The sequence below is a fragment of the Abrus precatorius genome, unplaced genomic scaffold (genome assembly GCF_003935025.1).
Source record: "Abrus precatorius isolate BTA unplaced genomic scaffold, Abrus_2018 Scaffold2, whole genome shotgun sequence".
NCBI lineage: Eukaryota > Viridiplantae > Streptophyta > Magnoliopsida > Fabales > Fabaceae > Abrus > Abrus precatorius.
The window spans coordinates 26,576,496-26,595,553 of NW_020874362.1; the positions used below are offsets into that span (position 1 = coordinate 26,576,496).

Genomic DNA, 19,058 nt, shown 5'->3' on the forward strand with positions numbered 1-19,058 from the left:
GATCTATTCTCGTAGTTCTAATCTATAGGATTCAATACAAAGTCATGAATTCATGTGCTTCCAGAGTCCTCCTTAAATCACAGAAAAATGAGACTACTTTGTTTATTATTGATATGACAAAGGCTAACGTCTCTTTACCAAGAATCACCAAATGGGACAAGGTTACTCTTCCTGAGAAGTAGGTTATGGATAAGGCTGCACCTTGCATTCCTAAATCTGCTCCTCAAATCCAGGACATTTCTCAGTCTAATTCTGGGAAGGTCGAAATAACTTTTGATAGTAGAAACTTTTTTTCCTCTAGGATTGATACTTACAGCAATCGATCTGATTTTGTTTCTGTGAGGAGATCTTTCTCTTCCAGATCTCAAACGTTTAGATCTAAAATTCTCAGGTCTATTAATCATGATCCTTCCATAAACTTACAAGGTTTAAAGACTTCTTCTAGAATTCCTAGAAATATTTATCAATCTATTGACAAAGAAGAAGAAGAAAATCAGAGTATCCAATCTCCAACTTATTCCTCCCTTAATAAGTCTTATGATATTGTCTCATAAATTCATTATAGATAAGGAATCTCTTAGAAAATATTTCTATTCTGAGGATTGGAAACCTCAAAGAGAGTGATTCTTTCATAATTACAAGAGAAAAGATAGATCTGATATCCAAGAGAAGTTTTATAAATTTCTCAAAAAAGTTAAACAAAATATTCTATTTTTTTATTGGTTTCATGCTTACACCATTCAAAATAATATTAATTATCCCTGGCAAGAGGATGTTGTTACTATTTCCTCTGCTAATGTCATTTCTTGGCAGATTAAAATGGACAAATAGTCCATAGTGACTTGCCACCTTCAACTCAATATTAGTTGTCAAATCTTAAAAACAAAAATGGTAATCATGTTATTGCTACCCCTTTCAAAACTAAAAATCCTTATGAGTCTATTACTCCTAGTGATATCCAAGGTCTAATGGAATAGGCCCATTATACCAATAAATACTTGCAGGTGTTAGGAAATAAAATCTCTGCTAGTTTTACTAAACCTAAAGAAGAAGAAACATTATCTTCTTCGCAGACTCCTTTAAAAAAACCTCTCTTCAAACCTTTCAAGAAAAATGTCAAAGTTAAACAGAAAATCTTAGAGCTTAGGTAAAGAGAAAAATCTAAAGCTCTTGAGGACAATAAAAATGAGCTTATCAGTAAGATTAATAGTATGCTTACTACTGTCCCTGATACACCTCAGACCTCTGAAGAATCTAGCGCTAGAATTAAGACTAGATCTTTTACCAAAACTGTCAATACTATTTTTAAAGCTAATTCAGAACAAGATTCTGAAACAAATTCTGTCTTGGCTATCAATCCAGTTTATACCAACAGTAAAAATTGAAAAAACCCTTCCAAACTTTATTATAATAGAGCTACTGCTCCAGATTTAGTTTTAGAAGAAAGTCTTGATTATCTCATTCAAAGTTTTAATTCTAATGAAATCTATATGTAGAATATTGATGGTCTTTCTGAGTATAATATAATCTCTAAACTCCAACACATGGCTGTTGTAGCAATGGGTTACTTCACTAATAATAACTATGATGAAGAAACCATTGTTTATATTCTTGTAGCTAGTTTTATGGGTCAACTTAAGGGTTGGTGGGATAATTATCTCACTGAAACTGATAGAGAAAATATTCTTTCTGCAGTTAAAATTGATGACAAAGGAAAAAATATTGTCGATAATGATGAACAACTCTCTGATGCAGTATATACTTTATTATATTGTATTTCTCAACATTTTCTTGGAGATCCTTCTTTATAGAGAGAAAGATATGGAGAATTGTTATCTAATCTCAAGTGTCATGACTTAGATCAGTACAAATTATATAAAGATACTTTCATGTCTAGAGTTTACACTAGAGAAGATTGTAACCAACCCTTCTGGAAAGAAAAATTCATTGATGGGCTACCTAAATCTTTTGGAAACCTTATTAGAAGTAAGCTCTGAAATCATTCTGTTAATGGAGAAATTCCTTATGACAGTTTTAGCTATAGTCAACTCATTGCTATTATTGTCAAGAATGTCATGAAAGTTTGTCAAGAAGATAAACTCCATAAACAACTTGCCAAAGAAAGAGCCTTAAACAAAAAAGATTTAGGGTCCTTCTGCGAGCAATTTGGTCTCCCCTCTAGTTCCATTAAAAAGAAAAAACATAATTATAAGAAAGAGACTGTTGAAACCTACAAAACTCCTTACAAAAGGAAGTTCAATAGAAAACCTCCTAAGAAACCTGAAGAAAATATCATCTCCAGCAATATTCCTAAAAGCCCAGATCAGGTATAACCTGCTACAATTATGGCAAACCCGGTCACAATTAAAGAGACTGATTAAAAGACAACAAGTGCCTTTTTTAATGGACATCGGCAATACCCATAATTTCATCAGTGAAAAATGGATGAAATCTCTAGGGTTGAAGACTTGCTTTATCAGAGATTTTCCAGTGACAGTGGCCTCAGATAAGCAACTTATAATCAACAGAAGATGTCCACAAGTATCTTGGAAATTTAATTCTCATGTGTTCATGGCAGCTTTTTTAGTTCTACCTAGTAGCTCTTTTGGTATTATATTAGGCATGCAGTGGTTTATGACACTTGGGAAAATCTGTTGGAATTGTGCAAAGCTTACAATGCAGTTTCAGCATAAGGGCAATACAGTTATATTACAAGGTGAGTTATATTACAAGGTGAGTAACATACTGCCAATGGAGTGCAAGCAATAGGAAATTTAAGAATAATTCAAGCTCAAACTATGTTTTTTTGCAATTCAAGAGTTTAATTGCTTCAACCTCAAGGTAGATGATAATTGTGCATGTTTAGCTTCTAATCAACAACTCCAACTTGATTCTCTTTTGAAGCAGTACCAGCACCTATTTCTTGAGCTAACTACATTACCTCCAAAAAAAAAATAATATAACCATAAGATCTCTTTAACTAGTGATGTTCCTATTTGTTTGAAGTCCTACAAATATCTTTACCACCAAAATATAAGGGGTATTATTGTAATTGTTAGTTTTAAGGTTGACTTAGTCAAAAAAACTGATTAATTCAGTTATTCGTTAAATAACAGTGAATTTTTGAAGAGAAATATAATTAAAGACAATTGTATAAATTAAGGCTTAAAATTTCTAATTATATTCATTCAAGATAATAATATTCTTAAATTTCTTCTTCAATCTATTACATTGAGAGTGAGCAAAAGAGTAATTACTTTCTTTCTTTCACAATTTAACTTGTCCAAAAATAAGCTATTTTGATAATGAGTGTGGATGCAGCATGAACATGTGCATCTACATCTTTTCGCTGCTAGCTTGTCCTACGTATTGTTTTCAAATTTCAACTCGATACGTTCATATTATTTTCACGTGTCTTTGTGCTTTTGGCTTTTCTTCGGAATAGTCATCAAACTGTCCTCCAATAATTTGTTAAAAAGTAGCCATTTTAGCTTCTTATGGACGAAAAGGAGTATTATTATCATATCCCTTGAGATTTACTAATATATGTAAAATTTAGATTATATGATTTATTAATCACGTACATGTCAAATTTTAATAAATTGAATATTTATAAATATATAATCAGATAATTATTATTTAATTATTTATATTTAAATATAATTTTACTAAATATTCAGACGAAGAAATTTATCACTTATAATAATCTAATCAAATTTTATATGATTTTTTATAATAAAAATATCTATAATATATGTATACATGTACACACAATGAATAGTGGGTGTGACATTCTTTTAGAGTGTAAAAGCATAATCACTCGACCTTTACACACACATATGTAAAGAAAGTGGTTCGGGTATAGATTGGTTGTTTGTCATTGTCACAAGCAAAAAGAATATAATAAAAGGAAAGTGTGGGCAAAGATTCAAGAATAGAATGTTAATTGTGGGCTTTAATTAGCAAATAACACTATTTATACGTAATTAGATTTGAGATAGCCTAACTAAAATGTATACTAATTATGTGCCAAATGAATGTGAAGTTTGTATGGTAAATAAACGTCGACTACTCAAATTCACGCTCATTTCGTTAATTGCCGGTGTTATCAAATCACAAGGTTATATAATTAACCTTAATCATTTGGTTAATATCAACTATTTAAATTAACTTTATATGTTTAAAAATAATAATTTTCATTTTAAAATTAATTATATTATTATATTTTTTATAAAATTTTATTATTTAAAATTAGTATTAACATTTTTCTATGTTAAAGTTGCTAAACCTAAATTAATAAGATGGCACATAAAATAAAGCCATGCCTTTTTCTTACTGTCATATTATTAACTTGCCACCCACCTTTAACTTGCCACCCACCTTGGATTTAGTCCTGATATATTGACTCACTTGCTTTTTTGGATTAGTGTTGGCTGTAGTAAAAGAGAAGGGATATACTTATTAATTCTTTGGCTAACTACAATGTGGTATTTGTGGTTACATAGAAATATAATTGTATTTTTTAATGGTATTTTGGATGAGAGGGAAGTTCTAGATTCTATTATTCTGAGGTCCTGAAAATGACTATCACTTGTTAGTAAGAGAGAAGCTATTTTGTTAGCTGATTGGTATTTGAATCCACAAAATTGCATCCGTCTTAACTTTATATAAGTATATTTTTGCTTTTTATTTCTCTGAGTTAGTAATTTTTCTGTGTATATGAGTATTGAATTCTCCTTGAACTCTCTCTAATAATATATGTTTTGCCTATTAAAAAAAAAACTTGCCACGCACCTTGATGAGCTTTGTAATTAAGAAGTTTCTCACTTTTTTCAATAAATTTTAAATACTATTTATTTCAATATCGCAATTTTTAATGCAAAGATGAATTTAGCTTTGATTTTATAAATATTTCACTTTTGTTTTTGACTTTACAAAATAAGATTTATGTTATTGTAATTTAAGAGAATAAAATAAGTAGTTACTTTTTTTTATAACTTTTGATTAATAAATGCATAATTTGTTATAAATATTATTAAACGATAATCGTATGTGGGAGGGTGAAAAGGGAAGAGGAGGAGGTAGAAGATGGTCCCTCCCGTGGCACTGAATTTGATTGGAATGGAAAAAAATGGGGTAACCCTCTGTTGTCAGGTGTCTGCGTCGATAACTGCATTCAAATGGGGATAATGTGGATGGCATGTGCGTGTCGACGGAGAAGAGGAAGCAGCACGTGCCACATGAAACCATGCCACACACTGCACTCTCACCATTGTTTGCTTCTGCGTGATTCTATTCCCCTATTCCTATATTTATCATACCCTAATCATTGTTTTAATTTCATTGTCAACTCATTGGACTATGTGTAAATGGTGGGGCCTCCATTCTAAATTTAAATTATATAAAATCATTTTTATATTTAAAAACTAGTTTATTATATTTAAATTCTATAATAAAAAAAATCATTTTGTCTAATGTTTTCTAACAATATTAATCAAAATAATATTTTATTACTAAATAGATCATTTAAATATAATAATTTTTTGTCTGTACGGAATTTACTAACCATTGTAATTTTTCATAGGATAAAGATTCATATCATACGTAATTTTTTTTTATGTATTCTTTCTTTTCACACTAGGTTATCTTGTTTATAATTTAGTTTTATTTTACTTATTATTTTATCTTCTTTCGGGAGGACATGTTTATAATTGTTTAATTTATATTTTTCATTTTTCTTAGTAGATGTGTTTTTTATTCTATATTCTTTCTTCAAGAGACGTCTATAATTGTTTAATTTTTTCTTAGTATATAATTTGTGACATGTTAAATATTTCAAAAATATACTTTATTTCTCATAAAAAAAATTTGTATAATTCAAACAAGATTGTGGTTTTTTTCATTCACTTTATATCTTTTAACATTGTTCAATGAAATATTTTTCTTAAAAGTTCCATCTTCTGACCACTTTTAATTTTCTTTGAAGACAATATTACACGTATTTTTTCCTTTTTTTTTGGTTAATATTAAGTATTTAAAATTTTCTTGTTGATTGATGTTATTTTGTAACTTTAAACCTTTTGCTATTAAGATAATGAGGGGGAAAAAAAGGTTTCATTAAAAGAGATCATATCTTTAAAAAAAACACCTATTTACATTTAGAAATGGTCATTTTAGAGAAAAATATTATTTAAAAAGGACTAATAAAAAAAAGGTCAAGACAGCTAATTGAGTATGTAACAATGAGGAATGTTTTAATGACGGAATTATGAAATTTTTTTTAATCTATACATAATAAGCAATCAAAATTATTTTTTTATAAATTAAGATAAATTTACTTACTTTCTTCATTTTTTAACTTTGAAACTGCGTGTTGAAATTACTTTGACAATAAAAAAACTAATACTAAATACGGTTAATAATACACTTGATCTTGAAATTATTATTCATGCTGCACGATTTAATAGAAACTAAAGTCTAAAATTAATATATGACAAAAATTTTACTCCTTAAAAACTGCATTACATTCTATAACAATTACTTTAAATCCACGCTAAAAGAGAATTACGAAATTGAATATTTTATTTTATTTTAAAATAAGCTCAAAAGCTGTAGAACATTATAATTTTCTAATAAATATTTTTAACTTCTTCAAACTTCTCAATAAAAAATATTATTCGTAGATTTATCTTCTATACGTTGGCTAATTAGCATTTTAAAAATGTTTATTAAAAATTATTAAATATTTTTTACTAATCGTACTGAAATGTTGGTACAGTGACATTTTTAAGTATAAACATGTTGATATCTTACAAACTAATAGTTAATTTTTTTTGGAGTCTGATATACCAATATTTAGACACTATTAAGTGGTGGCTAATTCAATAGTCACTTATTGCAACTTCAACTACATATATGAATGTTCTTTCAAAATTACACTTTTTAATCCATTTCATTTTTATCATGTAGCATGTGATACATCTTAAAACATTTATATTAAATTAAATCAAATTAACACCAACTTTTATTAATTAATTACTTAATTAAACAAGGTTTAATTTCTTTAATATTCGTAATTAATATTTTTAAACATTTGTTAACAATCATTAAAATATAATTCTATCAAAATTTAAGATTTGCAAAATTAAAAGTTTTGAATATCTATAACTTTAAAAAAATTATTTCAAATAAAATATTTTTAGTATTATATTAATTTAACCTTTTTATAATTTTAGAAAACAATCGTGTAATGCATGAAATATTTACTAATAATTACATTAAAAATAATTATAACTGTGCAAGGGTATATAAAATAGATGGTATCTTATTCTAAAGTAGAAAAGTCGTTAAACTTAAAAGTAATTTATAAAGGATTTAAGTTTATTTTATATAAAAAAAAATAAAGATTCAAACTTGTACCTCGTTAAATGTGAGATTCTATCTTTCTCGATTAATTTCTTTTAAACTAATTTAATGGTAATTTGATACATGCTTTATAGAAAATATTTGTTAAACGTTGTAAAATAAACACATTTTGTACTTTACTGCTACGTGTTGACACTTCTTTTAACAATCTTCTAATAATTTAGTATTGACAACTCAAAGTTTCCAATCAAAATAAAAGTTTAAACATGTACTTGTCTTAAAAATATTTTTTTATTTTATTTCTTATATTTAATAAATTTTTAGTTTTATTTTTTTTTAGTATATTTTATCAAATATAATATTTGATGGTCTTTTAGCATAAAATTATTAAATTTATAAAATACAAACTAAAACTTAAATAATAAAAAAATAGTTCACAGAAATATAGTGATAAAAAATATATTTAAACCCAATACAAATGCCATTTTATTATTGATTCGTACGGTTACAGTGACTTGATCTGTGTAGACCCCTCCCCCTTTCAATAATAATCTAAAAGTTTTATTTTTTGTTCACTTTCATCTGTCCTTTTGTTAAAAGGAAATATGGAAAAGTACTGAATTCATACAAAACACACTTTATTTTTTCATATCGTAAATACTTTTTTCGTTAAACACAGATACTAAGCAATTATGTGATATAAACAAAAATCTATCCAATTTTTAATAATGATTACATACATGAAGTGATGATCTTTATACATGTGTGTTGTTCGGTGATTCAAGTGTCTGTTGTCTTTTTTCTTTTTTTTTTAATTAAATAGTTCTTTAGATTAAATAATATTTTTAAAAATTAAAATGTGTTAATTTAAATATTTTAAATATATAACCTTTAACAGACAAACATATTATAAAGATGTGTAAAAACAACATGTTCTAAAGGATCAATATCCCACTTATACGAGTAAGGAATAAAAATTTCACTAAGTTACACTAAAATTTCATGGTAACTATATCTAAATTAAGCAGTTATTTTATATCTTTTCACATATAAAACAATTTAATTAATATTTTTAATTTTATATTAATATAATAAAATAAATAATATAAATATTGGATAATCTTTAAAATATTATAAAAATTATTTCTATCAATTTAAATATAGTATAGAGTATTTTTAAAAATTTACAAGTATTATAACAAGTATTAAATTTTATAATAATAATATTAACATTAATAGTTTTTTATATCAAGTATTAAATTTTATTATAATAATATTATTAACATTAATAGTTTTAATAATTATAGAAATAACAATGATAAAACTGAATAATAGAAACAAATAGTTAAAGTAACAAAAGAATAACATTTAAGTAATCGGTAAATTCTGTAGTACTTATTAAATTTTTTTAAAATATCGTATATAAAAATTTTTAATCAATAATATTTAGATATGTATTTAAATAATAAAGTATTATATTTGTTATATTTAATTTAAAACTAACAAATTAAATTTTAAAAATAAAATAATAATATTATATTAATATATTTTTTATTTTATTATTAAAATTTAATTATTAAATTAATATATTATTTATAATTATTTTTATTTATAATAAATAAAAAATATATTTTATTAAAAACTAAAAATTTATAAAAAATAAAAAAATAAAAAATAAAAAATTAATATACTATATATATATAATAGCATTATCATAAATAATATAATTTTAAATAAATTATATATAAAATATCTTATTTATTTAATACATGTTTCTTTTAGGTATAAATTTTTTAGATACGATATCTATAAAAAAATATCTAAAAAATATTAAGTACCACAGCACACACTTAATAATAATAATAATAATAATAATAATATTATTATTATTATTATTATTATTAATTAATTAATTAGATAGTAATAAATATCAAGGAGTAAAGATAACTTATATTAATAGAAAAAAAAAGATAACATATATCTTTTAAGAACTATAATAAAAATAAATAAGTTAGTTTTATAACTAAAAATTGAAAATGATTTTTATTTTATTTTCAAGGGGCTAAAGAATTAAATTTATTTTAATACAAAGTTAAAAACTAATTTAAATCAAGTTTTGTCAAACACTATTTTTTTAAAAATATTTAAAATTAAAAAATAAAAACTTTGTAATTAGCTTAAAATGAATCATAATTTATAAAAAAATTTGAGATTGACAAAATTTGTTCTATTATTAAGATAATAAAATTTAACATTAAATGAATTAACAACAAATAAAAATATACAAAAAAAGACATCAAATAAATTGTTTAAAACATTTTAAATAAATGAATAAATATCTCTCCTCGTTTAACTGACTTTGCATTTAATATCCAAATCTTTATTAATCAAGACCAAGCAATTTCTTTTTTAAATGTATAAACTTTAGTTTGGATGACATGTATCTAAATATTAGACTTATTCACCTGATCTACATTCAACCAAAATCAGAAAGGGAAGATCGCTATCATAATACTGAATATAACAAGAATAATATTAACTATTAACCTAGCCTTTACTGGTAAACAACGTAGGCTTAATATATATATATATATATATATATATATATATATACCCAAATAACAGATACTTCGGTTAGCAAATCACGACATCCATTAAATATGGTTCCAAAATTATCTGATTAACTTCATGGATTTCTAATACTAATAATGGCACAAACATTAGAAATTCACACAACAAACCGTTAGTGATAATTGAAATGTTCCTTGTTATGGAAATAGATAACTGATGATATTTCGTCCACGAAGGTAACACCCTTGGTAACTCCATTAATGGACATTAAATCTTGTAGGAAGAAGAAGATGCGAAAAAAAAAAATGAAATAAAAAATTTTAAAAATAAAATTGAAATAAACAACCAAAAAACGAAAGCTCGGAACCAGGTAGACCAGCTGTAACTGTCGGCGAATAACCGAGCACACCCATAAGCACCCTCTTCTTCTTCTTCGTCTTCTCTCTCTAAAACGCTTCAATTCAGCTATTACACAGTTAGAGAGAGAGTGTACGTGTGTTGTACCTTGTTTTTTTTATTTTTTATTATTATTATTTTACTTCAGCTTGGCAACAAAGATTGAAACTTTCAATCATTTTCTTTGCAATTATGAGAAAAGTCATCATGGGTATGCTATTATTGCCCATTGTTGTTGTCAAGGTACTAGTGGTGAGGGACAGTTGAATGAAGCTATAGCAGGGTGCTGAGAGAAGGATGAGAAGAAGATCCACATGGTTTTTGGGTAGCACATGATTCTAATCTATTGTGGAAGCAATGTAGAACAAGTTCGTTGTAAATCTCGGTGGAAAAGAACTATGGCCAGGACTTCGAGTTCTTGAGATGTTGTAGTTTGTACCATTTGGATTAGGAAATGATTTCATTTTGATTCAGAAAGTGAGGATTTTGAGAAGTGGGAAATGGTGTGAGATTGGTTGCTAGTGATTGGTTTTGGTTGTTGTTGTGTATTTTTTTTTTTTTTTGTGATTGTGGGGTTTGGTGGATCGAGAGCAATGGAGTCAAGGATGGATCAGTATGAGATCATGGAGCAGATCGGTCGTGGAGCTTTTGGGGCTGCCATTCTTGTTAATCACAAGGCTGAGAAGAAGAAGTAAAAGTCACCACTTTGCATTTCATATTTTTCATTTATGGGGTTATGCTTGTTCCTTTGTTTGTTCATGCGAAATTGGGTTCAAAAGTTTAATGATTGGAGCTTACGGGTTGCAGATATGTGTTGAAAAAAATCAGGCTTGCCAGGCAGACTGAAAGATGCAGAAGATCTGCTCATCAAGAGGTGAGTTTGTTTATTTTGTTATTATTTTTTTAAATATTTTGTTGTTATCTCTACCTGTGGATTTGCTACATATGTATGGAATCTGTTGTTGTTTGTGTGGAGATTTGATTTAACTACTGTTGCCTGTTGCAAATTCTAGATGGCTCTCATTGCTCGAATCCAGCATCCTTACATTGTGGAATTCAAAGAAGCGTGGGTTGAGAAGGTCAGAGTCCCTTTAAATTTTGGCATGATTTAATCCTAGCCATAATTTCTTTTAATTAAGTGTGAATAGTTACAAAACTAAAAATGTGTAGATTGTGACTATTTAGTTTTCAGCTAAGCAGTAAGCACATTCTACTTCTGTTGTAGGGTTGCTATGTTTGCATTGTCACTGGCTACTGTGAAGGTGGAGACATGTGAGTTTGTATGATTATAATAATACCTATGAACTTGCAGTGTCATGTGAAAGTTCATAAATTTTAGATGTTCAATCTCTTGAAGTTTATTATACTTGTTCTCCCCAGTTGTTTAATATTTTATTATACTTATTTTCTCTTCAAATCTATGACAGGGCTGAATTGATGAAAAAATTAAATGGTGCTTACTTTCCTGAGGAGGTATTCTTATCTCATGGCTCTGTGTGTGTGTATCGTTTCCCATATATTGAGGGATAATGCTTAAATTTGCTTATGGCTTACATTGGATGTGTTGTTGAAATTGCTCAGAAACTCTGCAAATGGTTCACTCAATTACTGTTGGCAGTTGAATACCTGCATTCAAATTTTGTTTTACATCGTGACCTAAAGGTATACTTATATGGGACAAACTACATGGTCTATGATTCTCAGTTTTTCATTTGAAATGTAGTTAAGTCTGATTTTGTTGATTTTGCTAACAGTGTTCCAACATCTTTCTAACCAAGGATCAGGATGTTCGCCTAGGTGAGTTCACCTACCATCTCTGATTATATTGGAGAGATTTTTGAGTCTTTGTTATGAATTTGTCTGTATTTTTCTGACATATAGGGGATTTCGGGCTTGCTAAGACACTAAAGGCAGATGATTTGGCTTCTTCGGTATGTGTACAATAGGAACTTGTTGCTTTCTTCTTAAATCCAAATTATTTGTTTTAAACATGTCAAGATACTTGTTAATCTTAGTTGTATCAAGTTTCCATAGTACTGATGTATCTGCAGCATTACAGATTTAGTGTTTTTCATCTTGAAATCATACCCTTTTGTTTCTCAGTCTTGTGTGGACACGTACAGTTATGTTCATACTAAGAAGACATTTATACAAGTAGGGGGTTTATAAAGTCTTCGGCTCTCCAACTACAATAACTAGCTAGCTTTTGTGGTGTGATTCTTCCAAGGTTCTTATTAACAAGTTTTTTTTATATTTGCTGTCTCCTTTTAAAGTGTATTTCAGATGAAGAGAAGGGTGGGGATAAGAATTGGGAGTTGTTTGAGCAAATTGAACTAGCTTGCTTGCTTAAAATTTGATAGATAAGACCAAATTTTATAGCTTTTATAGATAACAACAACAACAATAATCAAGCCTTATCTTACTTGGTGAGGTCGGTTATATGGATCACATGATGTCATTGAACTCAGTCAAAAATCAAATTTTCAAAAATTTAATTAATCAAAATGTCTTTTTTAATAACTTTATTAAAGGTTCTTTTGTATCTCTGTAGACTCTTTTTTACTAGACTAAGAATCATCCAATCCATTCTCATTGTAGATAAGAAGACAAGAATTTTTTCTACAATTTGGATGATTCAGCTAGGAGACCACACTGTTGTAAACTCATTTAATATATCTCATATTTTGTGTGGACAAATTCATATTTAATAATGTTCAACTTCTAGTATCTAGAGGTTTGAAATAGGACAATGCTACCGTTTTTTTAATCCATTACATTTATATTCAAATACTTAGTTACCACATATGTAATTGATAATAACCGTAAATGTCTCTATGCAGGTGGTAGGAACTCCTAATTACATGTGTCCTGAACTGCTTGCTGATATTCCGTATGGATTCAAATCTGATATTTGGTCGCTAGGTATGCATTTTATAAGTCTGATACTTGCAGACTTGATTTTGCTGCAGCTAAAATGCATTTTTCTTGTTCAGGGTGCTGTATATACGAGATGGCTGCTCATCGCCCTGCTTTTAAAGCTTCTGTAAGGTTTCTTATTTGATTTTATTTTTTTACTTTTTGATAGTTATAGCCCATAGGTAGTTTTAAATCATTAGTGAATTCCTTAAATGTAATCATGTCAGATATGAACATAGTATCTCTTTTCTCCATCAAAGTCAGCAAAGTTACTTTTTCGTGTTACAGGGAAAGATAAGGTATCAGAATGATCTAGATATGTAAAATCGTAAAATTGTATAATTGAAGAAGTAGATTGCTAACCTGACATTTCCCGGAGTTTGAGAAGCTACCACATACCAGATCATCATTGTGGTCTATTCAACATTTAGTTTCCTAATATTTTTGTTGAACTTTGTTAATTGGAGTTGCTGGTGATGTTGGCTTGACTGTTGTTGAATGCGGTTCACGTGATTCTTTATAATACTGTCTATTCATGTATGTGACGGTATCTCGTCTTGGTTGTTTAACAATGACATGGTAAATCATGTTTCAGGATATGGCAGGATTGATAAGCAAGATAAATCGTTCTTCTATTGGCCCTTTGCCTCCATGTTATTCCCCTTCATTGTAGGTTTCTACTCTATCTGCTTTTGCTAATTTCTTATTTTTCTCTTTACTGGAAATCATTTGTTGTTGATTACTGTAACTACAGGAAAACACTAATAAAGGGCATGCTGAGAAAAAATCCTGAGCATCGGCCAACAGTAAGCCTCTCTGGAGAATAAATTTATTTCCAATGTGGAAATGATTTACTATCATTTATTTTCCTAAGCATTTTCACTTCATAAATTTCACAGGCATCAGAGGTGTTAAAGCACCCTTATTTGCAGCCTTATGTTGATCAATACCGTCCATCTTTCAGCCCTCCAATAGCATCTCCTGAAAAACCAATTTCTGCTGCCAATGATCCTCGGAAAAATATGGCTGAAAGTCAAAACAGTAATAGTTCGAGCAGTGACAGAGATAATTTAATGCCAAACGAGAAAAACATTGCAACAGCAGTGGCAAAGTGTGAAAACAAAACCACCGAGACAGATATAACATCTATTGATGATGATGTCTCAGACGAAGAAAGTAGGTCTAGTAATGCCAATGCCAAAACAGCTGAGCAAGAGGTGATGAAACCCTCTCATAGTGAACACTATTCTAATGTTGAATCTAAGCAGCCAAAAACAATTAGAAATATAATGATGGCATTGAAAGAGGGAAAAGTTAGAGAAACAACTTCTCCAATGCGAGGCAATCGCATAAAGGCTGGTGGTGCATCAAGTCACAAAATAAATACAGAGACATTGTCTAAATTGCCTAAACCAAATTTTCTTGCTCCTAGTTTGAAGCCTAATTTAGAGTCACCACCAACTGTTGCACCTGCAAAGGCTACCCCTGATTCAGCAAAACGAATACATGGATCTCATCATTTTAAGCATCAGGTAGATTATCATTTGAAATTATACAAGTTACCATATGTTTCTAAAGATTTCCTCATGACCATGGAATTTATTTCTGTATGCTGGCAGTTACTGACGACAGAACCCTCACCAAAAGTTAAACCAAGACATGATTTGACTCCACCACCTGGCCTTGTCAAACAAGTAGAAGGAGATGGAGTTCCTGCCAAGCCAAGACAAAGGACTCCTCCAAGCTTACTTAAACGACCTTCATTTTCCGGACGAATGAAGGTGGCTGGACTTGATGTTCCAAATGCAGCTAGTGATATTGGGAAGGTAGGCACAAATAAAATAGCCCAGGAACCTGAGATGAGCCACTGTCAGTTAACCAATGGCAATGTACCGCATATCTCTAGACAGATTAGCAGAGAACCTCAGAAGGCTTTTGATACAATTTCTAGAGGAAGAATGCAAACAGACAGCAGTAATTCTGCCTCGTCTTCAGTTTCTATTCAAGGATGTGAACTTGCTGATGATGCAACAACTTTTATTGACTTGAGAGAACAGATAAATCCTGATCATGATAATGTAACTAGCATTGTAAGTGCGGAACCATGTCCAAACAGCAGCTCACCTACAACATGTGCACATTGTAAGATGATTGAAAAAGTGCCTAAAGAAACCTGTGTGGTTACTACCCTGAATTTTCAGAATACTGTTAGTAGTAATGAGAAAGTGGTTTCCAATTTGACTCTTAATCACCCTGTTGAAGATTCTGAGGTAAGATTCGCTTCAGAAGGTGGTCTTCTCATAAACCAGACAACTATATCTACTACCTCTGGATGTGATAATACCTCTGTAGATCCCCCTGCTGAAGCCACCAAAGAAATCAAAGATCTTGAAGATATTTCCAAGGAAATGCCTTCTAACAAGTCTATAAAACATCTACCTCCAAGTTCTGGAGAAAATTCTTTGTTTGTAGAAGTCTGTCCAGTAAGCAAGCCTGATATAGTTAGCCAGCCAACAATTCTATGTAAGTCTACTGGTGATGACAAATTCACGGTGAGGGAGCGACTGTCATCCGTGGCTGAGCCTGTTGCTCCGGTTACCAATACTAAATTATCAAGCCATAAAGTTTTGCAAGAGAAAGGAACTGTTCTGCAGAATCCACCATCAGAAAGGCCTGATACTGGCCATCTTCCTCCAGCCTTTGATGATGTTATCCATGTGATACGCCACAGTAGTTACCGCGTTGGAAGTGAGCAGCCAGTAAAAGAATCTGTGCAAATGGGAGTTCAAAATGTAGATGGTAAACTCATCAATGTAGTGAGGGATGATTTAGAAATGAGAAACATTAGCTCACCTTTGACCCTTAAACCTTCAACTTGCTCTGAAGCTACAAGCTTGAAATCAAATATTTCCGATCAGTTGGAAATGAAAAACGTGAACACTCCTCCTATCCTTAAATCCTCAAGTTTCTCTGATCCTTCAAGCTTGAAATCAAGCATGTCTGATCACCCTGGTCTTAAGGAACAAGATGTGAGTAACCCTTTTTCTTTAGTCTCAGAATCTGATTCTGCCGAGATCAGTAAAAGCAACACTTCTCTGAATGAAGACAAACCAGCAGCAAAGGAAACATTGGATGTGAAATCTTTTAGGCAAAGAGCAGAGGCACTTGAAGAGCTCTTGGAATTGTCTGCAGAATTGCTACAGCAAAATAGATTGGAGGAACTTCAAGTTGTTCTAAAGCCCTTTGGGAAAGATAAGGTTTCCCCAAGGGAGACAGCTATTTGGTTGGCTAAGAGTCTTAAAGGAATGATGTCAGAGGAAAGTGGAGCACGTTCTTCATAAGGTATCTTCATTCTTACAGCTTGTAATAAGTTCAATTGTATTTGATGTTTCAAATTTGCTTCTAAATAGTTCATAGCTATTCGAGTACCCCTTGAATTCATAAGAGAAGAAATTGGATTTTCTGTTCCTTCTTTCATTATTGTAATTCTTTCAGTGCTTTTATGTTTTGTAAATAGTGACCATACAAAGTAATAACATCAAGTTTCGTTTAATTGTATGGACATCCTGTGCTCCTGTTTTGTTGTTAAATGTTAAATGTATACCTTGAATGTTCTTCCCAAAATATTTAAGAAAAAATTTAATATAAACTCTTATGACCGATTTTAAGCTACTAAAAGTTGAAGTTTTTATTAAAAAAAAACTTATTACATTGACAATACCAAAGTGTAATTATTTTTTCTAATTAGAAAACTTACCCCTTTATAATTAATTACCAAAGAGTTGCTATGATTTAATGGAGCATAGGAATGACATAAAAGATAACGTTATTAACACAATTTTTTAGCATATTTTTTAACGCACTTTTATAATTATTCACTTTTTTAAAAAATCTAAAATAATTGTTAATAAATAATTAATTTACAGAAACAAAAATTTTAACTTTTTAAAAAACTAATTAATTACATTAAATATATTGAAGAGGATATTAAAAGGGTTTTCTCACTAATCACGCAAGAAAACACAAACCATACTTCAATTACTAATATGCTTTGTAATGTATACTAGAATTTCAACCAAGTGGATAAAGAATCTTCAAATGACTGAGACAAGTCAGAAAATCTTGTACATTAGCATCATTTTTGTTCTCGGAAAAGGTTGCCAAATATGCACTTTTTCACTTGATTACGTTCAATTTCCTTCCGCGAAGTTTCCTAGCTACTTTTTCCTTGAAGTTTCTAGGAACCTTCCCCTCTCCAAGGTCTTTTTGCGTATTATATTGTAGTCTTCCCCTTCTTTTTTTCTCGAAGTCCCATGTAACCCTTTCTACATTTGTTAATTACACCAACTCCACCTTCAAACAAGAAAACTCAGGATATTAATAACAGCACCAAGCCAAAATTGCACTTGCTTAACAACCCAACATCATTGATAAGACAAAGCCTTCTTCCAAAATCCAATCCAATGGCCACGGAGAACCGCAATAACGGTTTATTCTGCAATCTAAGAGTGATGTTGGTTTCCATCTTCGTTATTTTCATGGCCATAATAAGCATAGCTTGGCTTGTCATGCATCCAAGTGTCCCTAGTTTTCGTGTGACATCACTTTCAGTGACCAACTTCACTGTCTCAGGTTCGAAGCTCCGAGGTAAGCACGAGGTGGGTCTTTCCATAACAAACCCAAACAAAGCCACAGTCGAAGTGGTGCTTAACCGTTGCAGCATGTTGGTGTTTTATGATCAGGTGTGGCGTGTTGATGCGGTGCAACAACACGTATTTCTTGGGAAGATGGCGAACGCGAGTGTTAAGGTTGATTTGGTAGTTGGAGACTCAACTAAGAAGGAGGTGGTGCCTGAGGAACTTGTTAAGGATTGGAACAAAGGGGTGGTTAACGTTAACGTTAAGTTATGTGTTAAGGTTAGATTCGAATCTGGAATCTGGCCAAGTATGGATAAGTTGTTGAATATTTACTGTGACGATTTGCATGTGGGTTTCTTCACCTCCCCAAAAGACACTGGTAAGCTTTTGGGTATAGGTAAGTATTGCCACAAACTTAATGCAGGAAAGGCATAGTTTTGAAGTAAAGGAATTCACAGGTTATAGATAGAAACTGGTAACATTTTTTCAACACATTCTTTTGGTTTGTGGGTCTTACTTAAATTTTATATAATAAACAAGGATGTGTCAGAAACAATGAATTAAAAAAATATGTGAATAGCATATTATTTCTCTTGTTAAAGGGTACATAGAGAGATCTTGAAAGAATTTGGTGGTTATGGACTAGGATGTTTTGAGTTTCCATAGGAAGAAACAATGAAGAAAAGGAAGCACGTGTGATAAACAACTGAGTGAGCTGTTGTAGTAGGAGTTCAGTTATGAGTAACAACTGAAAGTTTATCACTGCACTTATATTAAATAATAACTGTGGTCACATTTTAGATACCAAATGATCAGAGTTAATGCAATCATTCTATCGTGCACCATCTTTTCTACCTTTCTCTTAGCACTAGCAGCAGTAACACACACACACACACACACACACACACACACACATATATATATATATATATATATATATATATATATGAGCAATATCTTTTCAGCCTTTCATTTGCTGACCGGTTATATTTTTAGACTTACATGAGAAAATTCTTTTATATATATATGATATGTTTTTTAAGATAGACTTAGCCTTTTAACTAAGTCAATTATATCGTTGAATATATGTTGTTATTGAATTAGAGGTAAAGACAAACAGAAGTTGAAAAACAGAGGAAATAAAAGCGAATGGGAACATAATCTATGATAAAT

The 19,058-nt window shown here is 30.0% G+C and overlaps 2 protein-coding genes across 5 annotated transcripts; both read left to right on the top strand.

Moving 5' to 3' along the window:
* The first annotated feature begins 10,135 nt into the window (after positions 1–10,135).
* Positions 10,136–16,728, top strand: LOC113858398 (serine/threonine-protein kinase Nek5). Of its 4 annotated transcripts, XM_027491049.1 has the most exons (14): positions 10,136–11,023; positions 11,140–11,206; positions 11,346–11,411; positions 11,558–11,604; positions 11,760–11,805; positions 11,914–11,994; positions 12,087–12,129; positions 12,214–12,263; positions 13,173–13,254; positions 13,326–13,375; positions 13,844–13,917; positions 14,003–14,054; positions 14,148–14,780; positions 14,868–16,726. In XM_027491049.1, exons 1-14 carry the CDS (start codon positions 10,926–10,928, stop codon positions 16,587–16,589), a joined length of 3,111 nt encoding a protein of 1,036 aa, XP_027346850.1. In that variant the 5' UTR covers positions 10,136–10,925; the 3' UTR covers positions 16,590–16,726. The 4 variants fall into 4 exon arrangements, with proteins under 4 accessions (XP_027346850.1, XP_027346848.1, XP_027346851.1 ...); XM_027491047.1 differs by having other exon boundaries at positions 14,148–16,728; XM_027491050.1 differs by having other exon boundaries at positions 11,126–11,206; positions 14,148–16,727.
* Positions 16,729–17,600: 872 nt separating this feature from the next.
* LOC113859728 lies at positions 17,601–18,320 on the top strand. The gene has a single exon (XM_027492431.1). The coding sequence runs from the start codon at positions 17,712–17,714 to the stop codon at positions 18,318–18,320; it is 609 nt and encodes a 202-aa protein (XP_027348232.1). The 5' UTR covers positions 17,601–17,711.
* The last annotated feature ends 738 nt before the right edge of the window (positions 18,321–19,058 follow it).